General features: G+C 45.6%; 1 protein-coding gene across 1 annotated transcript in view; it reads right to left on the bottom strand.

Moving 5' to 3' along the window:
• Positions 1–14,599, bottom strand: part of SPECC1 (sperm antigen with calponin homology and coiled-coil domains 1) — a 342,057-nt gene that overhangs the window by 127,093 nt on the left and 200,365 nt on the right. Inside the window, 16 exon segments of the mRNA XM_074263920.1 lie at positions 915–1,122; positions 11,508–11,603; positions 11,605–11,646; positions 11,649–11,738; positions 11,740–11,937; positions 11,940–11,972; positions 11,974–12,039; positions 12,042–12,149; positions 12,151–12,186; positions 12,188–12,229; positions 12,232–12,300; positions 12,302–12,364; positions 12,366–12,554; positions 12,557–12,736; positions 12,738–12,902; positions 12,904–13,103. Coding sequence (XP_074120021.1) covers positions 915–1,122; positions 11,508–11,603; positions 11,605–11,646; positions 11,649–11,738; positions 11,740–11,937; positions 11,940–11,972; positions 11,974–12,039; positions 12,042–12,149; positions 12,151–12,186; positions 12,188–12,229; positions 12,232–12,300; positions 12,302–12,364; positions 12,366–12,554; positions 12,557–12,736; positions 12,738–12,902; positions 12,904–13,103 — 1,785 coding nt within the window.

Genomic DNA, 14,599 nt, shown 5'->3' with positions numbered 1-14,599 from the left:
AATGAGATACTTGTAAAGTGCTTTTCAAACCTATATAACATTTAATATAATTTAAAGAGTTTTCCTTGGCAGTAGTCGTTCTTATGTATTTTCCTAAGTAAATGACCAGCTCATACGCTCCCTTGGATGGCTGAGATTTGGGGGGGATGGTACCACTGCCTGTTCTCCTCAGTATCCAAATGGTATCTGTGGCTACTATCACTCGGCCATAAGATTAGGTGCATAAGATCACAGAAAGAAGTTGGAAGTGAACCCTTCCATTTTACAGCGAAGAAAACCAATACTGCCTGGAGAGGTAAACTTGAAGGTCATGGTCATACTACATTATATATACATATATAGGAGCCTAGATTTAGAGCTAGAACAAATCTCACTGGTCATTGGACCATTTACAGATTAGAAATCTGATGCCCAGATAAGTCTTAGACTTACAAGTTTTCTCTGCCATGAGAATGTAAGCTCCTCGAGGGCAAGAACCATTTTTGCATAGCCTCTGCCTAGCAAAGACATGAAGTGTGCTTAATAAAATGACCAGCTCTGAGGTTCCATTTTTCTTTCTGTATCTTATGTGTGCAGAATCGTCTGCAGATTGTTTCCCCCCCTTTTGCTTTTCTTTGTATCCCCAGGGGCTAGGCATGGAATAAGCACTTAATAAATGCTTATCCGATGACAGCCTAACCTCAAGAGGGGAGGGAAGGGCAGGTACAAACTCCAAAGCACGATGAAAATGACAGTGATGGGTAGCGTTGTCGTTTTCGCTATGAATAATTCTTACAAAGAGATAATAACAGGACTTTGCAAAGTAACAGAATTCCAAGCTGCTTTCTTCTTGTCCACGCTCTCCTGTTGCTAATAGTTTTTGTGTAGGCGCCTGCCTGCTCTTCCTCATGCAGTGGGGACTCTGTGTCACTTACTTTCAAGTTCACTAATCAGCTGGTTATTGTGCAGTTTCACCGCTCGGTGCTGCTCCACCTGATCTTCCAGCTCGAAGATGGTCTCCTTCATGTCCTTGATCTCAGCGTCACTCTCTGAGGCTTTCTCTTGCAGCTGCAAGCTGGTCCGACTCAGCTGCTCTGCCTGCCGGTCACATACCTCTTTTAGGTAACCACATTCCTTCTCCACCTGAAAGAAAATGGAGAAACCCGTTAATCCCAAAGGCAAAAAGGTCTCAGACACCCTGAAATACCAACAAGAAAGCGATATTCTTGACTTTCGAAGGGGCGGGCTTTCTTATCAAGGAAGGTATTCCAAGGAGAGACTTTCAAATTACTTTCATCTCCTTCATTCCAGGCTTTTTGTAAACTCCTCCCTCCATGCATCTTAAAAATCCAGACACACCGGCTTTACTTGTCCCTCCTGTCTCTTGCCTCAGTGCCTTTGCTCAAGCTGTCCCTGATGCCTAGAATGCCCTTATTGTACACTCCTTCTCCATGCATCTTAAAAATCCAGAACCACCGCAACGAGAGAGCTCTATGGTTCTGCACACATATATTGTATCTAGGATATTCTGTAACATATTTAACATGTATGGGACTGCCTGCCATCTAGGGGAGGGGATGGAGGGAAGGGAAACGTTGGAACAGAAGTGAGTGCAGGGGATAATGTAAAAAATTACCCAGGCACAGGTCAATAAAAAGTTATAATAATAATAATAATATTCCAGACACACCGACTTACTTGTCCCTCCTGTCTCTTGCCTCAGTGCCTTTGCCCAGGCTGTCCCTGATGCCTAGAATGCCCTCGCCCCTCATCTCTGCTTTCCTTTAAAAAGTAGCTCAACCACCATGAGGCCTTTCTTAATGATCTCAATACCTTCCTACTTACCTTGCTTTTACATGAACTTGTGTTTGTGTTCTTTTCTCCAAAACACTGTCATCTCCTTGAGAGCAAGAGATGCTTCCATGTGTATTTGCAATCACATAATAATAAATAATATCTCTGACACATAATAGTACATATTTCTATAATGCTTTCAGATCTGCAAAGCCCTTTTACACACAGTAGGGACTTAATGCACAAGAGAGTAGCCTTGAACACTAGCTACCCATAATCCACAGGGAGCAGCACTTGGTGCTGTTCTGTTCCTTGGGGTGGCCAGGCTGACCAGTGACTGCCCTAAAGATTGGCGCCTGGATGTTGAGTCGTCCACTAGAGGGCTCCAAAGGGCCTAAGATGGCAGCATTGAGAGAGAAAGGGACTTTTAGACCATTTTAGATGGAGGGGGAAACTGAGGCTGAGAGAAGTACCAGTGACTCACCCATGCTCACACGTAGGATTAGCAAGCAGCAGGGGCGGTGAGAACCCAGGTCCTCCCCCCCAAACACCGGTGTTCCAGTGACCACAGCACCCCCCAGGACCTCCCCACTGGACAGGGCTTGGCTAAGGCTTCGGAGGCAGGAAGGGCCGAGCCCCCATCAGGTCCTTACGAGCTTGTGAACCAGGGCAAGTCACTTAATCTCTCCCAGCCTCAGTTTACTCTACAGTAAAATGGGGCTCATAATGGCTCCTACTTTGTGGAGACTAACCATAGTTAGAGAAGGCTTAAAAAAGAGATGATCACCCCGTCTTTATAGGATTAAATGTTAAGATTAAGATTAAATGGAGAGTTGGAAGGGATTCCTATTACGGCCAGCATTTAATTATAATGGCTACATTTCTATAGGTTTACAAAGGGCTTTATAAAGGTCAATCTCAGTTCATCTCCATTTTTGCAGAAAGGGAAATTGAGGCAGAGAGCGGCTAAGTGACTTGCTCAGTTCTGAGGCAGGATCTGAACTCCGATGTTCCCAGCTCTAGGTCTGATGCTCTATCTACTCCTTGTGCCGCTTAGTTGCCTCATTTGACAGATGAAGAAACTGAGGCACACAGCCTTATGACAGACTGAAAAGGAAAAACAAATTGCATCATGGAATCATAATTTTGTGTCCAATCTTCTTTTTCCCTTCTACTTTATAAATAGGAATGCTCCTTTTGGTTGGTGTTTAAATTCCAGAATAAAGATAAATGAGATTTTAAAATAGAAAGATAGTAAAAGGAGTCAGAATTTAAACACATGGCCCCTGACTTTGTGTCCAGTGATCTTTCTATATTTACACAAGCTCTTATTCAAAAGATAAGTAAATGTCAGGGTGGGAGGGGGTGGGTAAATTGCTGATGGTACACTGAGAAATCTGACCCAGGTCTTTGACCTCCAAATCCTGTAAGCTTTCTGTTTCTCTAGGAAATTGCTAAGCTTGTGTGTAAACTAAGAGTAAACTGGCTCTGAAAGAGGGATGGTAGGAGCTCTCCCAGGAGCGAGTATGTGATGAAGGGCTCTTTTGAGGTCTCGTTCTCACTCACTTCCTGCTTCCTGGATGGCTTCCAGATGGGCCAGACTGCCAACCACAGAAGGTGCGGCTCTATTTTTAAAATTCATATTTTCTGAAATTGGATTGCATGGGCCAAGCCGGCCACTTAGTCTGCTGTGTCCTGTAGGTAAATGAATGGAGAGCTGACATAGAGATGGGAGCTGGGAGAGATGGGGAGAAGAAAGGCTTTGTAAACCGCAGATTAACTAGAGAATCTCTTTGGAACTTTCAAAGATCCCACTGGATTAAGAATCTTTTGGGGGTGGGAGCTTTTTTTTACAAGGCAATTATAAAGCAATTTGCCCAAGTCAGGGCAATATTGAGGGAAAATTTTAGATCTTCACTGCCTCAATTTCCTCTTCTATTAAGTAAGAGGGGAAAAACTATAATTTCTTCTAGCTCTATGCCTGATAGTCAGATCCTTCCTGTCTCTAAATTCAATTTAACCATCACTTTAAAGCCATTTATTATATATATTATATATGTATATTATGTAGCATATATGTATTATATAATTATACCATAAAATGTATTACATGTGTATAAATGTACATATATGTATTATATAATTATATATTATTTTATATTATGTTTTATATATACACACAGACACACACACACTATACATATATATATATATATATATATATATATATATATATATATATTTTTTTTTTTTTTACGCTACCTTTATTTACAAATCCTCTCCGAAATCTCTCCCTCGTATGGAACAAGGAATAAAAAATGAAGGGGGCAGAGGGGATCTGTTGGAGTAACTCTTCTTTTTTTCTTTTTTTTTCCCCCCGAGGCTGGGGTTAAGTGACTTGCCCAGGGTCACACAGCTAGGAAGTTTAAGTGTCTGAGACCAGATTTGAACTCGGGTCCTCCTGAATTCAGGGCTGGTGCTCTCTCCACTGCGCCCCCTAGCTGCCCCGGAGTAACTCTTATTGACACGTGACACTCAAGATCTTGAGCTGGAAAAGTTCTCAGAGGCTCTGTAGTCAGACTTTTAGACCGTTTTAGATGGAGGGGGAAACTGAGGCTGAGAGAAGTACCAGGGACTCACCCATGCTCATACGTAGGGTTAACAAGCAGCAGAGACGGTGGGAATCCAGGTCCTCCCCCCAAACATAATCTTAGAAATGAGGAAACTGAGGCACAGGGAAAATGAAAGTGCTCAAGTTCCCAGGAACATTAGGCATATCAAGGGAAAATATCCATCATTCTATGCTCAGTTCCTTATCTCTTCAAAGAGAAAGACTTATCAAATATTGCAATTAGTAACGAGGAGTTTGCAGAATTCCCAGGATGGGTGAAAAATCTGTTTCCTCCAGTGAGCGAGTTTCCCCCAGATCTCTCCCCCAGCCCTCAGGGCCATGCTGCTCATGGGAAGCTACTGACATTCCTTTAGCAATCAAAGGTAATAATTAGATGAAAATGAAAAAAGCCCATCTGCTTAGCTGGAGTTTGTGGAAAATGCTAGAGGTCAAGGTATGAAGCAATGGCTAATGAGTAATAGCGTACAAAACCTCCAGACGCCGAGCAGCCCTACTCTTCCGAAAGAGCCTGCTGGCTTCTGGACCCTTCCGAGTGAGCCCTCCGGCTACAGATTCAGGGGGAGATTGGAGGGAGCCATTAAGGGCCACAGCTTCTGCAGGATTCCACGGAGGTTACTTCATAGAACAAATGGGGAAAGAGCATTGGAAGAGGAGAAATGGAAAATGCATTTCAGTTTGAATCCGGGCCTCCGAGGCTCATTAGCCGTGGGTAGTTCCGCAACTATTTTAACTATTTAAATATATGATTTAACAGGGGTCTGATAAGCCTAGATTAAGGAGCCTGCCCACAGCCCCATAGGGCCAATGGACTTTGGAGGAGACTGGGTTTGAACTCTGTCCTTGCTACTCCACAATCCACAGAATCAGAGACCAGAGCGGGAGAGATCCCTGGTGTTTAGTCAGTGATTATCTGCATTTATAGAGGAGGCCCTGGAGCGGTCTGTGACTTCCCCAAGATCATACAGCAGGAAGCATCAGGATGGGATTTGAACACAGGTCCTTGACTTCACAATCAGTGCTCTTTACACTCTACCTTGTAGCCTTTCTATCCAAAGCTACCCCATCTCTGTGCCTCAGTTTCCCAGTCAATTGGGAATAATAACATTTCCACTGCCTCATGTCAGAGGGATCTTGTGCGGTGTAAATATGAGCTGCTTTCATTGTCATTATCTCATTCTCCTCATTTTGTTGGAGCCCTGTCACTATGGAGCTATTCCTCTCATGTTCTATGGGCTGTTGGGCAGATGGAGAAACTATCTGCTTAATGTGCTTGATCAAAGCATTCAGATTAAGGTCATTTGCTGCCATTTTATTGGTTATTATTTGTCATTTATCATCATCCTGACATGGCCCAACAAAGTCACGGGAATATGGGGAATATCACTGCTCTCTCAGAAGAACGCGGAAAAGTAGGAGAAGCTTTTTATGAACTGGTGCATATAATAATAATAAGCTCAAGACCGCAGCAAATGGAGAAGGAAGATTAATGGAGAATCCATCCAAGTTGCTAAATCATGATGACTGAGCGTGGCCCCGAAGAAAAAGAGAAAGGACCCTCCCCTCCCTCTTGGGCAGAGCTGGGGGACTGCAGGGATGAAAGGCTGCCTGCCCTCTCAGTCTTTATCAATATATTTTCTGTGTGTGTGTGTGTGTGTGTGTGTGTGTGTGTGTGTGTGTGTGTGTGTGTGTTTGTCTCTTCTCTGTCTCTGTCTCTGCCTGTCTCTTTCCCTCCCTCCTTCTGTCTCTGTTTCTGTCTTTGTCTCTCTCCTTCCTTCCCTGTCTCTGTCTCTCTGTGTATGTCTCTCTCTCTCTGTGTTTCTGTCTCTCTCTTTCTGTCTCTGTCTGTCTGTCTGTCTGTCTGTTTCTCAATGTGAGAATGGGACTTGGGCCAGACTCAATGCTCTCTTTCCTCTCGGGTAGAGGAGAGTGTGAATGTACTAGATGTCAGCAGAAAATATGGTCCTGCTGAGGCCGGCCAGGGGAAGGAGCTCCAAGAAGCCCCTGCAGGACGAGTTGGGGGACAGGCTTCATCTGTCATCTGCAGCCTCCGAAGCTTCCCTGCCAGCGGGTTTTAAGGCACTCTGGGGCCTCCCTTCTCAGAGCTCCAGCCACCTACTTCCACAGCAAGCCCATCTGGTTTCCCTAAATCTCCTGGCCTGGAGGCCCTGTTCCATCACTCCTCCCCGGGTCCCTCCCCCAGCGGCAGCCCGGCCTGAGGGATGATGCTCCTGGGGAGCAGGCTCGCTGGCCAGGCCGGCGCCTTCTCTAAAGCTCGATGCTGGGCTCGGTCGAGCATGGAAGGAAGAGGCTCTTCATCCTTCCTGTGTGCTGGGCCCCTTTGGCAACCACTCCGATGAAGCCCGGGAACCCCTGCTTCCAAATCTCCAAAATAAAATACGCAGGACTCAAAGGAAGCCAATTATACTGTGACGTATGGTCTAAATAGCTGGGCAACCATCTGATGGACCTGAGGGAATCAGGGTAGAGCTGAGTTCAATACTGCCCTAGATACTGACTAGCTATGTGACCCTGGTCACACCCACTTAAACTTCTGCCTTAATTTCCCATCTGTAAAATGGGAATCAAAATAGCATTTACTTCCCTGATCTGCTGAGAGGCTCAAATGAGACATTTTTTATGTGCTTAGCCCGGTGCCTGGCACATAGTAGGGGCTTCATAAGTGCGAGTTTTCTTCTTTCCTTTCTCCACATCTAGCATTCTTTCCAGAGAATGAAAGAGTGAAAGGTCAAAGTTGAGGGGGTTCAAATCCTCTCTCAGTGATTTAGGAAACTCCCTAAGATACAGAGGAGATAGCAACCTGTTTGGTGAAGGGTGTTTTCTCAACTGGGAATTCTGTTTAAACCCAGTCCCATTAAGGAAAGGTTTCTGACCCCTCTCTGTATCTGGAACTAATCTGGGGGACCCAGGGACCCTTCTGCAGAGCCATGTTTTTCAACCCATGAAATACAATCCACTGAACTACACAGCAAACTAATTATACTGAATTAGTTATAAAAATAGTCTGAAAGAACAAACAGGTTCCCAGGCTTCAGTTAAGAGCCCTCCCCTCCTTCTCTAGCAGGGAAGGCCTTGTGTAGAATTACATACGGGGCTTTCCAAGCCTTAAAACTCCTTGGCAATCTGAGCCATCATCATCATTCATTCACTGCCACCGGAAGAAAATCCAGCCATGGCCATGGGCCTGCAATATTTGTTTTGCAAGAAAAGGAAGGTACCATCACACCCAAATTCAGATCCAATGTCATGAAAATCAGGAGAAACCCCTCCACGACCATTCCAAATCCTGTCCTTTGTCACCTACCCCCCTACAAATAACCCAGTCACTGAACAAAGAGACTACGAGCACGTTTTCATCTGCTGCCCGATTCTAAAACAGAACCCACTCTTTCCTGAGATGAAGCCCATGTGCTAGCTCTCCAGTGCTGGGAGGGTCTCAAAACAAAGCATCACAGGACTTTTTCCCCCGGATCTCCTTCTCTCACTCAGTCTGTGTCTGTTGCTGTTCTCCAGGTCGGGGGAGAAGGAGGTAGGAACCCCAAGCTTCTCTGCTGGATGCAGTCAGGGAAGGAAGGGGGCTGGGCTCTAATGAGACTTGGGAAACCATCAATCTCTGGTTTAGTTCTTTGGTTCCACCTTTGTTCATGATCCAAATAACTTTGGTCAAATAGCTTAACTCCTGGGCCCTCAGTTTCCTCCTCTGTAAAATGAGCTGGAGAAGGAAATGGCAAACCCCAAATAGGGTCATGAAGAATAAGACACAACTGAAAGAACCAATGGAGAAAACGAAGGACTAGAGGATGCAGTGGGGTCAGGAAGATCAGAGTTCAAATCCTGCCAGATCCCATCTCTCTGAACTTCAGTTTCATGATCTTTGAAATGGAGATAATAAGAGCATCTACCTTTTGAAGCCATTGTGAGAATCAAATGAGATCTTGTCTAATAATGATAGGTACTATTTATATAAGTTTAAGCATTTAGGTCCTAGTTGAGGCAATCACTGTTAAGTCATAGCAGGAGTGGATTCTGCAGGCTTTCAGAGGCTTTGAAAAGTATGTGAAAGGAAGAAACAAAGGAAAGATAGTAAGAAAGAAAGAAAGAAAGAAAGAAAGAAAGAAAGAAAAAGAAAGAAAGAAAGAAAGAAAGAAGGAAAAAGAGACAAACTCACTTGGAGATCAACATTTCAGTCACTCACTTCTGGTGCCAGATTTATATATATAAACAGGATGGTAAAATTGTATAGTGTTTGATACAGGATTTTTTGCTTTCAAAAATACTATTTGAATGACAATTTTTTTTTGGCTACAGACACTCTTTCTTTTTTTGGCAATAATAAAAAAATAACAATAATAACAGTTAACATTTACAAAGCATTTACTCTGTTCTAATAAGCATCACACACACACACACACACACACACACACACACACACACACACACACACCCCTCTCATTTTATCCTAATAACAGCTCTGGGAGGGAAATACTATTATCCCCATTTTAAAAATGAGGAAATTGAGGCAAATAAAGGGTTTTTAAAAATTTGTTTCCATTTAATTTTCTTTTTAACTGACTTTCCCAGGGTCACAGAACTAGTGTCTGAGTTGACATTTGAAGTCAGGCCCTCTGAAGGAGAAAAGCTTTAGGCGGCTTGCCCAGCATCATACAATTAAGTGACTAGATCTGTTGGAGGCTCCTTAAGCCTAGCACTCAACCCACAATCCTAAACTGTCTCCACCTCCGTTGGATCATGGGATCAAAGTCTTAAGACCTAGAAAGGACTTTAGACTTCTTCACTGTACAAACAAGGAAACTGAGGCAGGGATGAAGTGACTTCTCTAGGCTGGATTTGGCCAAGGACCTTGCAGACTATAGGGTCGGAGCTCTGCTCACTGAGGCAACAGCCCCTTCAGTGACTGAAAACACCACATGACTACGTTTATTTTTCTGTCTGGCATTCTTTCATTTTTGACACTACAATAATAACACACTTTGCCAAACAATGGTGTGTCAGGTTCATGATTTAGAATAGAATTAAGTTCCCTCGTTTGAATATTAACTTGTGACTCAACCTGAATCTATTTATTCTTCATTTAAAGATTTTCAGGTCAGTAATTTAACTGCCTCTGTTTAAAAAAATAAAAAAAAGCTAACAGCATTTTAAAATGTAGGGGTGAATGCCAGGACCCAGGAGTAGCAAGAACATGAAGATCCTAGATGCTCGGGGAGCGCCAGACTCAGAGAAAGAAATGTGTCCTGTCCTCAACTGCTTTATCATGAATTTCAATGGAGATATTATAGATAAAATATAAACCCTTCTTGACATTTAAAAATCCTTTGCACTGGGGCTTTGGCTTGTCTTTTACAGCCTAATTTCACTTTTCTATATATCTTAGGCATTCAGTTTTCGAGTCAAATTCACAGACTTGCTATTCTTGAACCATGAAATTTCATCTCTCATTTCCAGGTCTTTGCCCAGGCTGTGCCCCCTGTCTAAGGAATACTCTCTTCTGCACCTCTGTCTCTTGGAGTTCTACAAATTCAATCCCACACAAGGCTGAAACAGATCCCTCTTGCTACCCTCTCCAACCCTTGGCACTTCTCTCACCCTAAAACATTGTCTATATTTTGAATTTGATTATGTATTCTGTATGTCTTTTAATTTCCCATGTATGACTTTGTTTCCTATAGACTATAAACTCCTTGAAGGCAGGAGCTGTCCCTTTTGCCTCTATTTTGTGTTTAGCACAGTGCCTGATGCCTCTTAGGTGTTCAATAAATGTTTACTGATTGCTATTTTGGATTTTTTGGTGAACCGAAGGGATAGAGCGTAAGCTCCTCGAGGGCAGGAACTATTCATTTTTGTCTTTGTATTCCCAGTTTCTTACTCAGTTCCCACAATGCAGAAAGTATTTAATAAATGATTGCTGAATTCAAATGGGGGAGGGAGTTCAGGGGATACTTAAGTAGCTATTTATAAAGAGTAGCAAATAATGAAAAGGACACATATAACCAGCTATTGTGCAGAAACCCACCGGGTCATCAGGAAGCTAAGAAGGATGAAAAGATATAAGTAACACACGTGCCCTAGAAGGACTGAAGTGACTCAAGCCAATGGAGGGGAACCTGCGGAGGTTATGAAGTGGCCCCTTGGTTCCTTAAGGATGGCCACATGGTGAGAAAGAACCAGTAGAGAGGGAGAGGGTGAGGGTATGAGAGAGAGAATAAGGGGGGGGAAAGAAAGGGGAAGAGAATGAGAGAGGAGGAAGAGGGGGAGAGGTAAGAAAGGAGGGAGGGAGAAGGAGAGAGACACAAAGAGACAGAGAAAAAGAGGAGAAAGACAAACAGAGGGGAGAGACGGAGGAGAGGAGAGAGAGAGAGAAAGAGATATAGAGATATAAAGACAAGAGAGACAGAGGCAGAGATTGGCAGATAGAGAAGAGAGAGAAACAGAGATAGACAAAGACACACAAAGACAAGGGAGAGGGAGGGCAAAGGGATAGACAGAGAGAGACAAGAGACAGGGAAACAGAGAGACAGAGACAGAGAGACACAGACACAGAGACAGAGACCTAGAGACAGAGACACAGACAAACAGAGACAAAGACGAAGGGGAGAGAGAGAGAGAGACAAAGACAGAAAGAGACAGACAGAGAGAGTGACTAAGTGATTGAGGAGATTTTATTTTACAGATGGAGGTCACAGACCTCAGAGGTCAGCCAGCCTGATGCTCTGAATTTGCGGAGCAGGAACCCGCAGCCCAGCTTGGAGGTGTAACTTGCCCTGGCTCACACTGGAGTACAGAGGGGGGCACAGAGAAGTCCCTCTGCCCTGACTCTGCTCAGCCTCTTCCCTCAAACAGCAGGAAATATATTTTTGTTTTTTTATATTTGTAGTCGGGGGGGCTAATTGGTAAGTATCCTTCTCTGGATTCCCCCCCCCACCTCTGAATGCGGCCCTCGCCTCCCATCCCAGCACCCCCGAGGCAGAGATCACTCTGAAGCCCCCTGTATCACCAGAGGAGGATCCGGCAGGTGCGGGATAAGCCCAGGAGATGCACAGGGCGGGGCGGAAGCGCCCCTTACCTTGGCCAGCATGCCCTGGATGTGCTGGATCTCGCTGTTGGCCTTGAGCAGCTCCTGCTTGAGCTCCATGCAGGACAGCTCCAGCTGGTCCTTCTCGGGCCCGCGCCACCTTGAGCTTGTCCTGCACCTCGGACGTGTCCCCGCGCGTGGCCCGTGGCGCCCCAGCTCCACCGCCTTCTGCTTCTCGCTCTCCAGCTGGGCCTTCAGAGAGGCGTTCTCGATCTTGAGCCCCCTCCAGGCTGACCCGGCAGTCGTCCAGGGCCTTGGCGGCGGCGCTGCTGTTGTGCCGCTCCCGCTCCAGAAGGCCGCTCAGCTGCGAGTTCTCCTCCTTGAGGTGCTTGATCACCTCGGCTGCCCCCTGGTTCTCCTCCTCGATCTTCCGCAAGCTGCAGGTGAGCTGCTGCTGGATGTTGAGGAGCTTCTCCCTCTCTCGAACTGGGCGTTCTCCAGGATCTCGGTGCACTTTCTGCTCCAGCTCCAGGACCTTGTCGTCCTGGCCGCCGGCCTCCTCCTCCTGCGCCCCGCTCCTGCAGGGAGACTCATCAGCTTCTCGTTCTCCTGGCTCAGCTGCTCGGCGCGCTCCCTGTGCTGGTGGAAGGACGTCTCCAGGAGGGTCTTTTCGTCCGCCAGCTTCTCGTTCTCGGGCCGTCAGCTCTTGGACCATCTGCTGCTGGTCGGAACAGCTCCTGCAGCGTGGCCTGGAGCTCCTCCGTGGTGCTGTGTGGTGGTTCTCCTCCATCTTCTGGATTTTCTCCGTGAGGGAAGCCACCGACAGCTCGCTGATGTTGTTGGGGGGAGCTACCCCCCGTGGAGCACCGGGGGCTCTTGAAGGGGTTGCTGCCCGACGACAAGGGCCTGAGAAGGGGCCTCCGCTATGTGCTCGAAATCAGAAGCGTCGGGGGACAGAGAAGCTTTGGTCACGTCGCTGCTGGAGGAGCCCGAGGTTCGGAGGGCATTCCCGCTCAGAGTCTGCTTGTAGTCCTCCATCTCCCCCGATAGCTGGTTTCTTGTGGGGCTTCCGAAGCTCGACTCCTGAGTGGTGGGGGTGTGGGCAGGCTGCTGTCCCCATCATTGCTGGTGGCCGCCTCTGAGCTGGGGGAGTGCTCCATACAGGCCAGTTTTTCTTTGAGAGCCCGGTTCTCTTCCCCGAGATCTATCAGCTCTTTTTGGAAATTTCTGTTCTTCTCCTGAAGAGTTCTTATCAAGGGATCCAGGTCCCCAGGGGGCGGGTGACAACCCATCGCCGTTCTGGTCACAGGTGTCGGGTCCCTCCGATGCACTGGGGGAACCTTTGTCTTTGAATTTCTTGAGTTCGCTCCGGAGCCTGCTGATTTCGAAATCTTTCGTCTTGGCTTCTGCCAGGAGCTCCCGGACCTGGGATTCCAGCAATGCCTTTGTCCCCGGCTTCATTATCCTGCTTGGATTTATTGGTGCCTCTTAAGTGCTTGGTAGGAGTGGGGGCACAGGAAGATATCGGACTGGGGATTGGTTTCTTGGTACTGGCGGGAGCTCGAAGGGCCGTCCTCTCTCTCGAGATGGGTGCCGCAAGTTCTCGAGGAGCCGGAATCCCTGTCCGCTTGGTGGATGAAATTGTTCCTGGAAAAAATGAGAGGGAAAGAAAGATGAATAGAGAATGTGAAACCCCCAAAAAAGTGAAAGACAAATTTCAGATGAGAAAATTAAAGCCATCTATAGTCACATAAAAAAATGCTCTAAATCACTATTAATTAGAGAAATGCAAATTGAAACAACTCTAAGGGACCATCTTAAAACCTCTCAGATTGACTCAGATGATAGGAAAAGATGATAAATGTTGGAGAGGATGTGGGAAAACTGGGACACTAATGCGTTGTTAGTGGAGTTGTGAAATGATCCCACCATTCTGGAGAGCAATTTGGAACTTTACCCAAAGGGCTATCCAACTGAGCACACACTTTGATCCAGCAGTGTCTTTCTCTACTGCACTTGTATCCCAAAGAGATCATAAAAAAGGGGGGAAAGGATCCACATGTGCAAAAATGTTTGTAGCAGCTCTTTTGGTGGTGGCAAAAACTGGAAAATTGGGGAATGGCTGAATAATCTGTGGTATATGAAGGTAATGGAATATTATTGTTCTCTTAAAAAATGACTAACAGGATGATTTCAGACAGGCCTGGAAAGATTTCCATGAACTGACGCTGAGTGAACCAAGCAGAACCAGGAATACATTGTACATAGAACAGCAAGAATGTTCGATGATCAACTTGGTTCTTCTCAATAGTTCAGCAATCCTAGTAGACTTTCAACAGAAAAGCTTGTCTGCATCTAGAAAAAGAACTAAGGAGACTGAATGTAAATCAACACACACTATCTTCTTTTTTTTGTTTTGTTTTTAATCTCTCCCATGGGTTTTCCCTTTTGCTCTGATTTTCTCTCTCCCAACATGATTCTTAAAGCAATGTGTATTAAAAATAAAAGAAAGGAGAAAAAAATAAATAAAAAAACGGGGGTGCAGTTCTTCATAGGCTCTTGACCTGGAAGGAAGCACGGAGGTCACTTCACCAAAATTACAGAGGGAAGAAACTGAGGTCTGAAGACCTGAAAAACACTTTCTTTAATGGCTCCCAGTCCTACCCCATAAAAGATACAAAAATCTTAAGAGGTTCATAGCCCCAGAATGGAGAAAGGCCTTATTCAATGTTTTCCAAACCTTTCATTTTACCAATGAAAAAACCAGGTCCAGGGAGCGGCCCGGGGGTTACTAGTTAAAGGACAGAATGCTACTCCATCACTTACTACCTGTGTGATCTTGGGTTCTGCCTTGGTTTTCTTCAACCTAGGAATTGGGAATAATAAGGCAGGGGTTCTCAAACTACGGCCCGCGGACCAGATGCGGCCACTGAGGACGTTTATGCGGCCACCGGGTTATGGCAAATGGGCTGAGAGGCGGAGACAGCGTGTGAGCTTTTTGTTTTTACTATAGTCCGGCCTCCCACAGTCTGACGGACTGTGAGCTGGCCCCTATTTAAAAAGTTTGAGGACCAATGGACTAAGGCCTATCATCTACCCTATCACCCTCCTTTACAGATAAGGAAACTGAGACCCAGAAAGGT

This window comes from Sminthopsis crassicaudata, chromosome 4 (assembly GCF_048593235.1).
Source record: "Sminthopsis crassicaudata isolate SCR6 chromosome 4, ASM4859323v1, whole genome shotgun sequence".
In the NCBI taxonomy this organism is placed as follows: domain Eukaryota; kingdom Metazoa; phylum Chordata; class Mammalia; order Dasyuromorphia; family Dasyuridae; genus Sminthopsis; species Sminthopsis crassicaudata.
This window is presented reverse-complemented; position numbering and strand designations above follow the sequence as displayed.